Source organism: Moschus berezovskii, chromosome 5 (genome assembly GCF_049115385.1).
Source record: "Moschus berezovskii isolate FMDL1 chromosome 5, NW_MosBer_1.0, whole genome shotgun sequence".
NCBI lineage: Eukaryota > Metazoa > Chordata > Mammalia > Artiodactyla > Moschidae > Moschus > Moschus berezovskii.
Genome location: NC_142464.1, coordinates 69,598,099 through 69,615,800, shown reverse-complemented (window position 1 = coordinate 69,615,800; position 17,702 = coordinate 69,598,099). Strand labels below are relative to the sequence as shown.

General features: G+C 39.8%; 1 protein-coding gene across 23 annotated transcripts in view; it reads right to left on the bottom strand.

Annotated features, from left to right (window-relative positions):
* The window catches only part of LIMCH1 (LIM and calponin homology domains 1), a 367,162-nt gene that overhangs the window by 70,199 nt on the left and 279,261 nt on the right, over window positions 1-17,702 (bottom strand). For 15 of the 23 annotated variants that reach the window (XM_055435132.2, XM_055435131.2, XM_055435134.2 and 12 more), the window contains 4 exons: window positions 12,799-13,051; window positions 11,477-11,743; window positions 2,843-3,145; window positions 15-257 (listed from right to left, as the gene is read on the bottom strand). In XM_055435132.2, the coding sequence (XP_055291107.2) occupies window positions 15-257; window positions 2,843-3,145; window positions 11,477-11,743; window positions 12,799-13,051 (1,066 nt within the window). The remainder of the gene's footprint in view (window positions 1-14; window positions 258-2,842; window positions 3,146-11,476; window positions 11,744-12,798; window positions 13,052-17,702) is intronic. The other 8 variants (XM_088836309.1, XM_088836313.1, XM_088836310.1 and 5 more) reach the window with 2 other exon arrangements.

The following is a 17,702-nucleotide window of genomic DNA, read 5'->3' as shown; positions in this document are numbered from 1 at the left end:
AAAGCATGACACACCTCGTCTTTTCTGAAACTTTCAGTCTCTCCCACGTCTCCAGGTCGGCTTCTGTTATACTGGCAACGGTGATAAAGCTTGGGGCCTCACGGTGAGGGCCAGGCCTGCCCTGAATTCTCCTCTGGGCCAGGTCATCCTTGTAAATATCCGGCACCTTTCTTAGTCCCTCTTCCGCCGGTTCACTCTCCTGGGCCCGCACAATACAGGTCACCCTTGACTTCACCTCTTCTGTCTGGCCCTGGTTTCTGTTAATTTGGTCCAGGCCCCCACATCATCAGAAAAAGCAGGTTCCAGGAAGAGGAGCAGATAAACAGAATGTCAAGCACAGAAATTCAGAGGCTGAGCACAGAACGGAATGATGGAATGATGGAAGCACCTTTCCTCTCTCAAAAATATGGAATCAATTGTAGCCTGGATTACTATGCTACCCTTTTGACACTGTAACGAGATGGAGTTTTCCACCAGATAACAGTCTCTAGCTTAGTTTAAGAAGAGAAGCCAGGGTTCACCATAAGAATATTAGAGATGGGAATGAGATTTCAGTTTGACAGTAATGAAGCCCAATTCCCACACTATTCAAGTTACTATAATGAATTCAAGTTTTCTGATTGAATCCCTGAGCCCTCTTGGAATGTCTTTTATTGCAGCAGTAAAATGTTAGTAACAAACTCTGCATGATCCAAATTCTAGGATTAGCGCGGAGATAGCTGGAACACTGCTCACATATTAAACATCTCAACCATAAACCTTCGTAGGTATGCCAGAAAGTATGATTAGGTCAATGCTTAACAGAAAGGTTCAATGTTCAAACTCAGTCTCTGACTTCTAATAGCATTCATTAGGTCTGGTTAATGCACACTTGATGAACAGAGAGGGTATCTTCTCTACTTGTATCCACAGGGGCAATACCCATTTATTTCTTATGTCAATAACTTGTTCATCTTTATTAATGATAAATCTGATTCTTTCTCTTTTTTATATACAGAGATGTTTTAATCAGCTATTTATTTAAGTTCTCTGGCAAATTTTGTTTTATTTTTTAAACTTTTTTGGCAGCAGGGCAAGGTATGTGGGATCTTAATTTCCCAATCAGGGATCGAACCTGCATCCCCTGCTTTGGAAGGTAGATTCTTAACCACTGGACCATGAGGGAAGTGGCCTGATATTTTCAATTGTTCCCATAAGAAATGAACATTAAATGGCTAATGTTGACAATATTATAATTTAAACTAAAACTGTGGCATCTATGTGCATAAACATTCCATCACATTAAAAGTCAGTTTCTAACTAAATATGTTCCCTGAGATAGAAGTTTTAAAAAATGTACATAAATAGGGCTATTCATTTTTTCCAAACTAAATCACCTGGATGAGTTGGTGTATTTACAGAGTCTATGCAAATAGGAAGGCTACAGAATTTCTACTCACTTTCAGTTTGGGGAAGGGGAAGGAAGGGCATAGCAAAAAGCCACCAGGGGGCTCTCTCTCTTTTTTTTTAACAGTTCTTTGAAGCTCTCTAGAGAGATCATGGGCTGTGTCCCCATAAACAGACGCAGGTGACAACAGACAAATGGGGCTGGAAATACCAGGAATTAAAATTGCATGCAGGAGAAAGGAAAAAAGGGAGGTACAAAAGCTACTCCCTTTCCTAACTCAAATTGCTGATCCCCATCAATGTCTTGATGCTACTCAGTTATCCAGAAGTTTTTGTTTCACCGGCAGCAACTGATCCCTCCCACAAGGCCCTCTGAGAATGGTGTGTTACAAGAGATGCCAACAAGAACTGCAAAGACCAAGAACCTCCTGAAGCTAGAGTGTGTCCTATAAAAGCTGTGCCAGGTCTTCCATGCTCTAATCCCTGTTTATGTCCAGAGATCTTTCATGTGTTTTGTATCTGTGACTGGTGCTTCCTAAATAAAAAAACTAAAATACAATGGAACTACTCCATTGATCTCAATGACTCTGCCCAAAGAACCACTTTAATTGTGTAAAATACAGTTGAGATATTTACATTCTTTGTTCAATAGATTATAAACCTCTTAAGTGATAGGCAGACATATGGCAATTAAATAATAAAGATGTGAACTTTGATTTTGATATCAAGCAAAAGAATGATGAACTCTGCTCATGGAAATTTAGCAGGCTGAAGACTTGACTGATTTTGTATCCCTCTTGGGATAAAAATCACTGGTCAAATCAATTTCATTTAATTTTCCTTTCCTTAATTAAGAAGATGGAAGAAAAGCTGGGACAAGGAAACTCACTTAGAAATAATTTCCATGACAGAATGAATAGAAGTGTGTTATATATCTGAGGACTTTTTTTAATGAGAAGTCTCCATCATCAGATGTCTAGGTGATCACGTTGCTGTGAGGGAAGAAACAGCAAGCCTCATTTTTTTCCCCTTCCAATATCTGAAAGGCACTAATAAGATAGAAGTGTTCATAGCTAAGGAATAACTGTGATTTCTGCCTGCTGTGGATGGACTGGAGCAGCCTGCAGAGGTGGCTGTTCCTGTCCTGTGTCACAGAACGCCAGTCTGTGACCCCAGCACCCATATGTGGTGTGGATACAGCATACCTGCACACTTGGGCTCCAAGTTTATTCAGTGAATTCAGCCCTGTTTTGGACATGCTCATTCTACTCCCTGCCATGTGAACTTAGAAGAGACTAGCTATCTGGAATTCTACTTCAAAATAAACCACCATTACTGATTACATGTAATCAAGGCAGGAAATAAGGAACAGGGGCCAGGGTAGGGGCTATAATTCAAATCACCTTCACCTAATTATATTCTCTCTTTCACATACACACGCACACAGAGTGCACACCTTTTATGTTCTAGAGTTTTCTTTTCTGAGATTCCCTTTGAGTGTTGTTTGCTGCCATCTGATTTCTCTGCCTCTCTTTTTCGGTAAGGCCCATAGAGGAGTTGGTTCAGTGGCACCATTGGCTTTGTCTGGTTCATCCTTACTCTCCTGGCAGCAAAGTCATCTTTCTCAAGGTCAGGCAGTCGACATGCAACTTCATCTTCTGATTCTGAATCTCTGCCGTGTTGGTGGACCAGGAAAGGGTTTTCTTTACGAAGGATAATATTTCGAACAGCTTCTGTTTCATCATTTAATTGCTTTTGACTGATAGAGCAAAATTAAATGGAACTCCACATGTGATCAGACCAAAACAGTTTTTAAATCCCCATTGTCAGGCAGACAACAGTCTTGTTAGTGAAAGGTCTTCTCATTATCGTTAGTCCAGATGACATCTGTTTACTACTTTAATCCAGCATTGCAGAGAGTTAGGGTGGGTTTCAAAAGCTGGAATTTAGCCAGCTACTAGCAATACTAAACATTCATTTAACTTGCAGCACCCCATCAGCATGAGAAAGACAGGATCCTAAATGGCTCTGAAAGTGACAATGCAAATTCTTTCATGAAATTGAGAAAAATAAGAAGCATTTAAAAAATATTTTTATGACTTTGTGGGTTTTTTTTTTTTTTTTTTGGTTGCTGTTGTTGGTTTTCTTTTTTTTTTGGCTGCACTGCACAGCATGTGGGATCTTAGTTCCCTGACCAGGGGTCAAATCCACACCCCCTGCATTGGAAGCACACAGTTTAACCACTGGACCACTAGGGAAATCCCAAGAAGAATTTTTTTTTGTTATGTTTTTCTTTAGCATATTAGTAATGCACCCAATAGATACTCGATTTATTCTGACTGACAGGGCAAAACTTTGAGCCACCAAGAAACTAATCTGGGGAATGCTTATGAATGCAGCCATGCGACAGCACACCTAGGCTGTGTACCAGATTGCAAAGTGTAAGGATAATCTTCCTGCAAAGCTGAGCTACCCCGAAACATCTGGGATAGTCTATGACCATTTACAGAATGGATTCAGGCACAAAAGCTTATCTTGCCCTGCTCCCTCTCACCAGCAATCCTTTCTTCAGCCTTTTACCCCCACTATTCTCCACCTTTCAGCTCTTCTTCTTTGTCATATGCTAGATGTCAAGTGAATTGTGTTAAGGCATTCTGTCAAAATGTTTACTTAGGACTATTTTCATTTTCAAAGAAATCTTGAAGGCCCCAAACTTTAAATTCTTGGAGAAATGCAGTTTAAGGGTGGACTATTAGGACTTTTTATGCTTTTTGCTTTTGTTGGGGGCAGGCAGGGTGAGAATACAGTTGATGGTGTCTTGCTGATATTCAGACAAACTCCTTCCCCTACTCATAAGATCAGCCTTGCTTCTAAATCATAATAAAATATTAACACTTAAAAAATGATTTATTATCTTTTCAGTTCATAGAGATGATAAGTAAATAAAAGATCTTGATTTCTAAAGGAAGTTCACCTACTTTGTATCCAATTTCTGAGAGAGGATTAAGAGTAAAGTTTTCATGATCATGGGACAGGTCAACTCAAAAATGAAGACAGGAGGAATTAGGTTGGCTAAGAGCAAGGAAATACTGTCTACACTGGTCGACCAGGTGGCCCACTGTCTGCTGCAGAGGAGGCCATCAGCTTAAGGTGACAGTAGGCCCTCACTCCACCTGACTTCTGGAAAATCAAAATCAAAATCTGGGCATCTCTAATCATGCTCAGAAAACTCTCCCTGCTGACCACTGTTCTCAATAAAATTTTAAATCACTGAATTTAGAGGTGATGGGTGATGCTCTTTGAATAAATTTATTTCTTTAAAAATTTTTTTAAATTGAAATATAGTTGATTTACAATGTTGTGTTAGTTTCAGGTGTAGAGCAAAGAGATGCAGTCATATATACATATTGTATATATATACATATATATATGTTTTATATATTAATATATATATACTTTTTAAGCTTCTTTTCCATTAAAATTACCATATTGAATATCATTCCCTGTGCTATACAGTAGGTCCTTGTGGTCTATCTATTTTATATATAGTGATGGATATCTATTAATCCCAAATCCTAATCTATCCTTCCCTCTCTTTTTTATTTGATAACTGTAAGTTTGTTTTCTATGTCTGTGAGTCCATTTCTGTTTTGTAAATGAGTTCATTTTATCAGTTTTTAGATTCCACATATACATGATATCATATGATATCACATATTTCTCTTTCTCTGTATGACTTGCTTCACTTAGTATGATAATCTCTAGGTCCATCCATTTTGCTGCAAATTAAATTTATTTCTTAATATATGAAATACTGCCCTTTGAGCAACCCTGCTCTTCATCTCCCACCTGGCCCCTCTCGGACTGTGATGACTCTCTTCCCTGCCTCCCGAGCCAACAAGTCTGGCAAGAACCAACTGGCATTGGCTGACTGTGGCCATAAAGAATGGTCAGTGGGAAATGAGGGGCCACTGAATGAATCTCTTCGAAAACTCATTATTTAAAAAGCACAGTGATGATGATAAAGAGGGTGGTTCATTATTATGGAGCACCCACCATGGGCTAGAATTCCTTCTAGTGTTAATTTGTTTAACTCTACTAAATGGCAACCCACTCCAGTGTTCTTGCCTGGAGAATCCCAGGGACGGGGGAGCCTGGTGGGCTTCCGTCTATGGGGTTGCACAGAGTTGGACACGACTGAAGTGACTTAGCAGCAGCAGCAGCAGCCTTGTAATGGTAGTGGGATTAGCATCCCCATTTTATAGAGGGGAAACTGAGATTATGAGAAGAAATTTGCCCAAGATCAAAGCGCCACTGCTTAAGTTACAATTCAAACCCAGGCAGTTTGGCTCTACAGGTCCTGTTCTTAACCACTCTCCTATTCATTAAACAAAAGATATCTCCAGCAACAGTTTTGAAAGTGGAGCATCATTGAAAAAATAAGGCATTATCATTACTATGGAAGTAGGAGACAGAAGTATTTTGGTTACTAAATAAAGGGATCCTGTGAGTTATGCTCAGAATGGAGTTGTGATTGGCACTGCTAGTTGCAGATGGCAATGCTCAGCCAGGATTGACAATAGAATGCTAACTAATCATACCTTACAGTGCTTGCACAGCACTTTACAGTTTACAAAGCCCTTTCAAACTCATTATCTCATCTCATCCGGAGCAGACCCCGAGCTTGAAGCTCTCAAGTCCAAAAGCAACAGTCCTTCTATTTTCTGACCAGAGTCCTGGACTTCAATCTCTCCCAACTCAGGCAGAATTTTATGGGATAAAACATATGCATTTATGCAAACAGCCATGCCAATTTGAGCAAGGAGAATCTACTGCCTTATGCATCTCGTGAATCCGGCTAGGCTACAAATTCCCTGCGGTGTTTCTTTTTAGGCTAAATGCCCAGTGTGGCAGGAGTCATTTCAAATGATCTCAGTTTAGATATGCAGGCTTAAAAAGAGGGGATGAATAAAGCTTTCCATATCATTGGCCATTTAAAGCCACTCCCTGCCCACTTGAAAAATGATCATAATGACATTCTGCTAATTGCTTGAATCCTGTAAATTCAGAGCTTCAAGGCAGACTCAGAAAGAGAAAAAATTTAATGACATAAATTCTGGGTTGGCACTGTTGGCTATGAAGTAATAAATAATGTATATAAGGCAAATATGAAGGCTTATGCTCACAGGTATCTAGTGAGCAAAAAATTTAAATGACTTTTTATAATGTGCCCTTCTTTTCTGAAGGTCAGTTTATTGTAAACCTTCAGTATACTCAACTTTGTTTTTGAATAATTACAATAGCTCTGAAGAGCTAGTATATTCCAGATTCGTTAACATTCAAGACAACCCTGTAAGATTGGAATTATGACGACCACTTTGCAGAGGGGAATGTTGAGGTTTCCAGTTATGGTCATCTGAAGGTAGATAAAGTAAGTACATTTAAGTGGCAGACTTTGGCTATCTGGCTTGATACTCATGGGGGAGGTTTGGCACTATTTTTTCAGAGTTATTCATAGATGAGTTGTGTTGAAGAAGAGGTTCCTCAGTGGGCCCAGCTCATTGCTTTAGTTAGGAGGAATACAGTCCAAAGTGACATGAGAAATGCCAAGCCTTGCCTCCAACCTGGCAACTCTGTCCTAAAACAAGTAAGGCTATCTTTGCAGGAGAGATTGTGGGCTCTGAGCAGGTGAGGGGGAAGAAAAGCCCTTGTCTCAAAGCTTCTGAGGCTTATATATTTCAAAGTGAGTGAGGTAATGATTTAAACCGAGGAAGAGCTGGCATTTTCTTTCACTCCCTTTTACTTGACAGTGCGCAAGCAACCAGCTCAGACTAGCAGTCAGTTTGTTCTATCGAAAGAAACCGGGCTCTCCAGAAAAGCCTGTTAGTCCTCCTGGGAATGTCACGGGCAATACTAGAGACCTCCCTTGTTCATGCAGTGCCCAACCAGGGCAGTTACATCCAGAGTCACAGAGGTTCACACACATCCTGCATCTGCCTGATCCCTGATCCCCAGGAATCTGTTCAGCAACAGTCAGTGACACATAGGCATCTGGGAAGGAGGAATACGTGTCTGGCACTTAGCTGCATCTGCTCTTCCTCCAAAGACTTCTAAAATGTCTATTGTTCCTTGGAGGGTTTTTCCCCCTCTCTGTGATTAATTACTATGTGCCTGAGAAGATCCACAGACTAGTAGAAAAGACTGAGTGCTGAAACATATGAAAACAATTAGAAAAGAAGTCCAATCACGTGAAACCTATAATTCAGTTCAAAAACAAGTTTACTTCTCCAATGGGAAACACCAAGTCAGAGAATTCAAATCTCCATGGCATTTTAATTCGGGGGAAGTGAATCTTGGTTCTTATTTTATCCTCTTAAACACAGAAATCTCAGCTTCTCTGGCAGAGTCTCATATTTGGGGGGTAATTAAGCTAACTACATCATAAACTAAAATCATAAACATGGAAGGAAAAGTGGTTTATGCATTTCTGACTTAAATGGCAGACATATTTAATAAGAAAGACCTACTCTGTCCCATGGTGCTAAGATACCTCCTAACATACTCTTTGACAGGAAGCCTGGGACTTCTCGACTAGAAAACTCATGCACTTTTGCTCGTTTTTATATGGTATTAAAAATAATTCAAGGAGGTGTTTCAGAATACTTGTGACACAACAACCAAAAACTGGTCTACAAAAGTCAGGCCTTCCTCTCATCTCTATGCCTCTTCCTGCGCCTGTACCTCCTTCTCTGCCCATCTCTGCAAACACAGACTTTCTCAGCTCAGAAATAGGCAGAAGAAGTATCTGGTGCCTCTTGCTGGGTTCCAAGATGTGGCGGCCAGAATGCATTTGGATTGCAAAGACAGGAGACTGAAGTTAAAATGCCTTAAGAGACATCAGCATATTGAAATGTTTCATAGTCTTATTTTCCAGACACCAAGAATCCTTTCCTTCTTCATGATATGCATTTCATTCCAGTGAAGCTACTTTCTGCCACGTTAAAAGCAGGATCCATAATGTGGATAAATTTAGGATGGCCGCTGACTCTGCTGTGGGCTGCAAAAGCTAAGTGACAAAGAGACAGGGCAGGCTGGTGGCATGGTATATATAAAACTTTTATGAGAGAGCTAGCAGCTGAAAAATCTATCTAACAAATGAATTCTGGGTGTTTGGAGCAGCTGTGTTGTGTTGCTATTGGGAACATTCTCTGGGAATATACATGATTTTCCTGAACTCCATTTTAAATGCTAAGTCAGTAGCTCTAAAGTATGACATTAACTGACATCTGCAGACATTAACTGACCTGCAAATTTCTGCTTAAAAGAGCTAACCTGGATAAAATATGGGAAAATTAAGCCAGATCCCAGGAATATGGACTGGAGCAAAAATTACCACACAAATATAGTATTATTCTTCAATTAGAATTTATGGTTGTAGACTAACTACGATTCTAGGTCTGTGCACAGGATGGGAGCTGTCTTTAAAGACTGCACTGTTTTATCAGAAAATAAACTTCCAGTTACTGAAGAGGCATAGGACACTCGCGAAATCCCCAGCCTTTGCCCACTCTCTTCTCTTCTCCACGTCACCACGATTCCAGGGTGTGCCGAGTTCTCTTCAAGTCTCCGCCCACTTGTCTCCCCTTGTTCTTTTGGATACTCTAAATGTGACATGTCCATGGGACCTCAAAGAGTTGGACAAACCCCAGTGACTGAACAATAGTAACAGCAAAGATGACATGGGGAGGTTCCTCAAAATGTAAAAATAGAACTAGATCTAGCAATCCCATTTCTGGGTATATATCCAAAAGAACTCAAACCAGGATTCCCAAAGGGATCTCAGCACTCCCATGTCGTTATTCATAATATGCAAGATGTGGAAACAACCTAAATGTCTATCAAGGGATGAATAAGGGTAAGGTTGTGTACATGCATATAATGGAATATTATTAAGCCTTAAAAAAGAATTAAAATTTGTAGTATGTGACAACATGGATGAACTTTGAGGACATTAAGTGAAATAAGCCAGTCACAGAAAGAAAAAAATGGCATGATTCCACTTACATGAAGTAGTTAAAATGGCCAAATACAGAGAATCAAAGAATGGCATGGTGGTCACTAGGGATGGAGGGAGGGTGAAATAGGGGTTGCTAATCAATAGGCATAAAGTTTTAGTTAAGCAGGCTGAATACATTCTAGGAATTTGGTGTACAACATTGCACCTATAGTTAACCACTCTGTATTGGACAGTTAAAGATTTGTTCAGAGTGTAGATCTCATGCCAAGTGTTCTTACCGCAATAAAACATTTTTTTTAAAGCACAAAAGTAAATGACAGAAGATATGAGGGACTTTAAAAAAAAAAAAACCTGAGTAGCCAATACACAGGCTGTGACAGTCAGTAGCATTAGTAATCATGGAAAAAATAAATTTTTTAAAAAACGAGATTTTAAAACTCAAATATTGGCAATTTTTGAAAATAACAAAAACAATAAAAAAGATGATGGTGTCTTTGGTAACTTTTAGTTACAGACTTCGCAGATGTGATAAAAATGAAGGTATGTGTGTCAAGGTAATTAAGATTAGAGCTTTTTTTTTTTTTTTTATAAATTCACTCTCTTATCTGTATCACTTATTACTTATTTCCACAGTGCCCTAGGCTTGAAGACAGAAGCAGGAAAAGCTGAAATCGGTAAGAGGATATACTCCATTTTGATATTCTCGGCCCCTAGCCTGGTCTTTGATACATAGATGCTCAAATGATGTTGAAACAGCATGTGTCTCAAAAGGTCTCTGAACTGCAATCTAAAGAATATCTGGATTTATTTCTGTTTTTAAGATGCTATGACATTACCCTTTATAATTTTAGAAACCCCGAGAGTTCCTTGTAGCACAAGCACAGTTTTATGTCAGAGTTTTCTAGAAGCACATACACATTGAGGACAGACATGTTTATCTGTGGGATACCACAGACAGGAAGAATTATATCCTTGGTATTTTATCAATACAAAGCCACTCTAAGATTAAATCCATGTAAGCCAGTGCTGGAATTTTCAGTGACGATCTAGACCACAGCAATAACCACACATGGAGTTGTACAGAATGATGGAAATCGTTTTGTCAAATGTGTGGGAGGCAGCGGTGATGTGGTGGTCAGAGAACATCTGAAAGTGGCCACCAGGTCAGCAGCAACTGGCTCAGAGACTGTTAAGTAACTTACTTTCACTGATCCTCAGTTTATTCTGCTTGAAAAAAATGGGTATATCACCTACCTTTCAGGATTCAATGAAAGAGCAAGTGGCAAAGGAATTTCAATTGTCAAACTGTTATGAGTTACCATTTGTCCAATAAATTCTGGTCTCAAATTTGTTAGGATCTTCCTGGCTATTACATGACAAAAATTAATCAGCTCCTCCAAATACTACATGAAACTGTACAACTATATTTCTCTGTGACTTCAACTGCTGAACGTCTCCATCTCTCATGTAACTCGAGGCCACCAGGACTGTATACTAGTAGTGCCTTTGTTACAATTAAGAGAAGTAATTACTCCATCCTTCGTTTTTGAATCAACAAGTTTTAGAAATGAGTCAAATAAACTTAATCATACTTACGACTCCCTTGGGACAAAGGAAGTAAGTGGATTTTTGTCAGCCAGCTACTCTTTCTAAAGACAGCGCTTCCCCATGCCAAAGGAACTATTTTCTAGTGATGTGTAAAGGAAGATAAGAGCCATTTAGGAGTAGTGTGAAAATTAAAAAGCCATAAACAATTGAAAAATAAGATGTTATTGCCAGATATGTCCTGTAACCCACAAGTGACTGACCACACATATTTGACCAGGACAAGGTCTACTCAAGCAGCACGAAGCTCACTCTTTACCTTCATTTAAAATAACCAAAAATTCAGCAGATACAGGCCTGAAGGCAAAGACAATTAGCTATTCCTATTTGCTCCAAGTAGGAAATAATGATGCAACGGGTAAAGCAGGAAGTGGGAAAACAAGATGGAAACTCCACCACATCAGACAGATTCCAAAGCCCCGGCATGCACAAAGCCAGCCAGGCCAGTTCTTGGCCTGCACAGCTAACCTGGCAAAGCGCTGTGCTGCTGGCATGACCTTGATTCCGGCTTGCTCCAGCCTTCTGCGCTTTTGCATTTCAGCAGCAGCTTCCTCTTCAGACTTGGGAGCTGGTGCCACCACAGCCCCCTCTGGAGGAGACTGCTCCTTCCCACAGCTGGTGGGTAATTCTGACCCACCATCAGCAGGCTTCCCACTGGTGTCCATTTGGCTGATGGGGTCCTCTTCACAAGGAGACCCCACTTCACTTTCCTCTTCCTCTATTGTTTCAGGATAGCTAGTGAGTTGGACAACATAATTGACCAAACTAACACACTAGGCTGGGGAGCAGATCATAGATCAGTTCCTGGTCATTCCAATATTACTTCCACTTGAAAAAAAAATCATAGTATGCAATACTGTTCTGGTAATATAAAGAAAATTAAATGCAGCCATTTGTTAATTAATACAACGCATCATAATCTCTGCACTGATTGAAAGCTATTTCAAATCTGATAGGCAAAACCTTTTCTGCCAGAAAGGCAAAATTCATTTTCTGTTCAATAACTACAACTTTTAAGAAAATGTTTACTCAATGGAAAATCACAGATAATAAAGGTAGACTAGAAGAAATAACCAAGCAATGATCAGGATGGTTTTGCTAAAAGGATTAGACCAGACTATAAGTTTCTTTTATTAGACTGTAAAGTTCTTGAAGGCTAAGACTCTATCTTACTTTCTATTGGGTCCCCAAAGCCTAAAAGATCTACTACCTAGCACATGGTAGATGCTCAATAAATACATTCTTACTGAATAAATGAATGAAGAAATACAAAAACATAATCAGAGATTAGGGGAAAGACTGCTTGCTTCCCTAAAAAGATGAGAAGTCCAATGCTTCTTCCATTTCATTATGACTGTTTGTTTCTACCTATGACTCAAGCATGTTCATGCATCCCTTACATAATGCTTGAGCTTATGTCCAGATAAACTTCGGTGTAGATAAAAGGTCTTATTGTACCTGATCTAACAGGAACTGGGAGTCAGTCAGTCTCCAGAGAAGGATATGGATGACAGATCTGTTCTCAATGTCCTGATGATACAGCTGGTTTCAAAAATCTACTCATTAGATCAGTGTTGGTTGAATAGCTACTGTGTGCCAGGCACAGTTGTAGGTGCCTTCACGAAGCTTCTATCCTATTGTGACGATCTCTCTCTGAAGGTCTGTTCTTCCCACCTCCATCTGTAATCTCACATCAATGGTCTACAGTGGCTCTTGGGGCTCATTCATATCCAGGGGCCGTAGTTCCTGTATCACAAGCCAGGACAGGAGCAGCACAGCCCAGGTCTTACCTGAAGGGCCTCTCCCCACCCAGGGGGGAGGTGGCGGTACTCCAGCTCTTCCGATATTCTTCTCGCTCCACCTTCTTCTTTCTCAGAGGCGCGGGGACGTAGGCTGTCTGGTTGCTCTTGTTGGGGAGGTACTGGTTAAAAGGCACTGCTGATTTCGGCTCACCGTGGGACGTCCGCCTCGCAGACATGTCATCTTTCTTCACATCGGGCAGCTTCCGATGGGGCAGGTCGGATTCAGAGTCGCTTCCCCTCCCTGGGGAGAGAGGATGGGTGCTGAGAGAGTGTGCCGGGCTAGCAATAAAATTCCAAATGGCAAGCATACAGTATGGGGGATGTGGTTAAATCTGTGGGTTCCAGGGATTACTTCCTTAAATTATTCACTTAACAAATCTAAAGTATCAGTCGAAGTTAGTCCACTCTGGGAAAAGCTCTCAATTCTAATCAGGAAAGAAAAAAAGTCAAATTAAAAAAAAAAAAGAAGTAAGCTTAGCTGTATCTGAGAGTTACAATTAACAACACATTTACAATAGGACTATATGCCTGCTCAGATTCTGCAAGTCTCAGAAGAAAAAAATAAATTATGGAGTTTTTACACAGCACCTGTTGTTGCATGTCTTACTCTGCACTAGATATTCTGACAAATAAGAATTATAAAAGATTTATAATCCTTTGTCTTTGAGGTATCTTTAACCAATTCATGAAACACCTGGAGAATATTAGTTATAATCAAGGAGCACAGACATATAAGAACTATAGGAATTCAGAAAAAGGATCAGTATGGATTATACCAAGAGTTTGCCTTCCAGGAAATGGCATGAGTTATAATAAATGCATATTCCTCTATATCAGAGCCCTTCCTGGTACCCAGAGCTGGAGGCAGTTTTCTCCTGTGAACACTATGGCCCGATGATCTATTTTTCTTCCGGCACTTTATACTGTCTATTTTGTATTTTGAGAACAGAGCTTTGTACCCTTCACAGTACTTATCACACCGTCTTTACACACAGGATATACTCAAACGATCACACGAATCAATGACTTAGTCTAGCTTAAAGAGCAAAGAGTCGGACATGACTGAGCAACTGAACTGAACTGAAAGAGCATTCTATACAACACAAAGGAATTCAACGTTACCAACATCGGTCTTTCACTGAGCAGTATCCAGGTTATACTGGATCCTTGTTTCCTGAGTCTCATCTCATCAGATTTCTAACATCCATTAGACTGAAATTGTCACTAAAACACACACTGCTGCGACAGGCAGCCACCACGTGAATGCTGGTTGAAAACTCTTAATCAATGAGTGCCTTAGAAAAAGGTCCTTCAACTCCATTGATAGCAAACAGCAACTGACCTCTTTACATTTGTGAAAAGAACCTTAAACTGAAAGTCGAGAGATGTGGCAGCCTAGCGAAGTGGGCAGTGCAGGTGGTCAGGTCAGATCCACTTCATACTGAGCTCTGCCTCTCACCAGCTATGTTACTCTGGCACTGGTCACTGCACCACTCCAAGCCTCAGTTTTCCAGTCTATAATATGGTGAGGATAATAGTGTCACCTACTTCGCAGCACCGTTGGGAGGGTCAGACACGTGTGAAGCTACTGGCATAGTACTTGGTCCTGAGTAAGTGCTTAACAAACAATAACTACTCTTCATGCTACGATAGTTCTGGATCTGTCACTGATGAGCTGTGGGCTCCCAGGCTTGTCGCTAATACACCTGCTCATCCTTTTCTGTAAAAACAGGAATGAAATAACTTGCCCTGGAGATTAAATGATTTAGTGGCTTTCAAACAACAGTAAAAGTTAAAAGCATTGACCATAAACAAGTTGTTCATTGTTGCAGATGAAATGTTCAGTTTATGAATTATTCATGTCACTGGCTTTCAGCCTCCCTTCTGGAGTTTTGACCATTTCATTACTTGTTGGTTTTTGATTCATAACTTAGTTCCCTTCTCACCCGAAGTCTTTTATCACATATATCTGTCTCAGTATCATAATAAAATACTTAGAGCCCTCGGTGAATTGCTTTATAACAAACACTAATACTACCTTACCTTGCCAAGCACTTGGATTTGTTTCCCTATTTGATATTTTCCCCATGATACAGAGGTGAAAACAGAGGCTCAAAGAGACCCAAAGGGCCCCTTCTCCAAGGCTGGTAAGTAACAGCTCAAGACTCCAGTTTCTGTTCTCCAGCTTCCAGCCCAAGAAAGACCCCTGGTTGCTGGAAGGACAGAAACATAGCCCTGGGGTAAGGATCAGAGTTTGATAAAAGGATATCATCATCATCATATGCACAATTGCAGTTTTCTAACTTTGGGCACATAAGCATCCTGACAAGAGGAAAACCTGGACTTGGCGGAATAAATGAAGAAAATGATGCTTCAGTCAACTTTGAAGGCCTAGCATGGAATAGAGCTGTGTCTATTCACTCTGTTCTAAAACCCTGTAATCTATGAAACTTATTTTGGTACAATATCTAAAAACATATTACCTCTAATACACTGAGAGTCTCAAAATAGGTTGTTTAACACATTAACAGATCACCTCCCCCCTCTCTCCAATTACTCTTTGATAAATGTCTTTAACAGACACTTCAAAAAGAGTTAATTTACAAATGCCCAGAGGCAAAGTGACTTCGTTGAAAGCAGTGTAACCTTCTGGACTTGGAGACCAGGGTCTAATTTCAGCTCCATCATCGCCCAGCTGTGTGACTGGGGAATTTAAGCCCTCTGTCCCTTGGGGTCCTCGTTGGAAATTAGGTGATAATACAGCTCTCATAAGCTGTTGTGAGGATTACCTGAGATATAAAGCACCCAAGTGTTAGAACTCTTCTTATCTCAGGCCAAGACTTCAAAAGATTTCGATTTAATCCTGAAAAGATGAAAATGTACTAGGGTTGCTTCTCCATCTCTGCCCAACAGTGCACAGGACCATGATGACATCCTTTCATCAAAGTCTGATCCTTCCTTTCCCCTGGGACTGCATTTCTCTCCCTTCCAACAAGTAGGAGTCTTTCTTTTTTTAAATCTATGTTTACCATATATGGGCTTCCTTAGTGGCTCAGTTGGTAAAGAATCTGCCTGCTATGCAGGAGACCTGGGTTCAATCCCTGGGAAGGGATGATCCCCTGGAGAAGGAAATGGCAACCTACTACAGTACTGTTGCTGGAGAATTCCATGGACAGAGGAGCCGGGCAGGGACTGCCAAGACTCGGACATGACTGAGCAACTAACTTTCACTTTACCATATATACCACCAACCCTTTGCATTTTCATCTTCCTCCAGTACTTTAATTTCTCTCATTCCTTATTTCTCTCCCGTAACTAACCTTTTATATAAGAAATAAGAATATTCATTTAACAAAATGCATTATGTTTATAAAACACGTTCTTAATTTTAAAAGCACCCGAGTGGAAGATTTTGTATTTCCTCTTCAGTGGAGCTCGCCTCAGAAGGTATGTCAGTGAAAGCGAGGGAGGAACTGGGTACCTGTCAAGTAAGACAGAGTGGTTGAATTGACCCTGGTGACCCACAGCTTCCTTACCAGGTGGCTCTTGTGTCCAACCCATAGAATCATGGCAGCTCTTATGTGTGTGGCTCTTGACTGTCCCTATTGAATGGGTCAGTGGGCCTCAGTAATAATAAAATGAAAACTCTCTCGACCCAATATGGAGCTGGAAAATTTCATGGTAAGACTTTCCTTAGTTGATTATGAGTCCTATGAAGTAAATTTTCAAGAATTAAAAAAAAAAAAAAATTATTCCAAATTTGAAAGTGTTTATTAGGACTAGCAATCTTCTTGATTACATCACTTAAAAAATATACCATAAACTCTAATGAAATACAACATCAATTTGGATAAAATTATACCACATTTTTAAAGGCAGACAAAAAGTGTTGTTTTTCTTTAAAACCTCATTAGGTCTTGATTAGTTTACAAGAATATGAGCCTGAAGGTATCAGGCTGATTGGTGAAATCTGTGTATTAAGATGCTCTTTCATGGATGGTGCTTTGTGAAGCTCAATTTCATGTTTTTCTTTACATGGGAAAAACTGTTATGAAAAGACTCTGGCTTATCAATCTTAATTGCTGCAAATGAAATTGTGCCTCAGCACATATTAGTACACTATTAGTAATTATCATCTCAAATCCCTTCAAGATGTGGCCCATTATAAACTCTGAACCCCTGGAAGCTGGTGACAGAATAAATAAAGGATCCACATTACCAGTTATTAAAAACCAGGATGAGACAATAATAATTCTTGAAAACAATCAAAATAATATGGATGCAATAGTTTAGTTATGATATGTTTCATAAAAGTAAATCTCCCTTTCAGTTATGTTAAAGTTCAATTAGATCATGCAGTTGGTATTGTAACTTCTAATACTGTGGGTGGAACTTAAGATGTCATGTAAAATTGTAGAAATGTTTTTCAAGCAGTTCACAATACACCATGGAATTCTTTAGGAGTCACATACGATATGGCCCTGAGGCTAATCTATTTGCTGGCAAGTTTAAGTACTAAACAAAAGCATTAGTTCAGTCATGCTAGAATTTGAAAAATCTATTAAGCAAACAGAAAGAAGTGTGAGTAAATTAAGCTTTAGGGTATAAGCTTTGGACTCACTCTTCTCGAGGCTAACGTTGTCATGCTACTTACAGTGATCTGGGGCACTTACAATGTTAGGATGGTTTCTTAACCTAAGATTCATCTGTAAAATATTGCTAAGGAGTTTTTCATAGCCCTGTGAGAGAACTAACTCACATACTGGGTATCTCATAATCTGTGCTAAGGATTAAATGAGATACCAGAGGTCGAGTAATGAACTCAGGACCTGGGCATATTAAATACCCAAGTACTTTGGTAACACAGAATTTTATAACTGGAAGGGATCTTT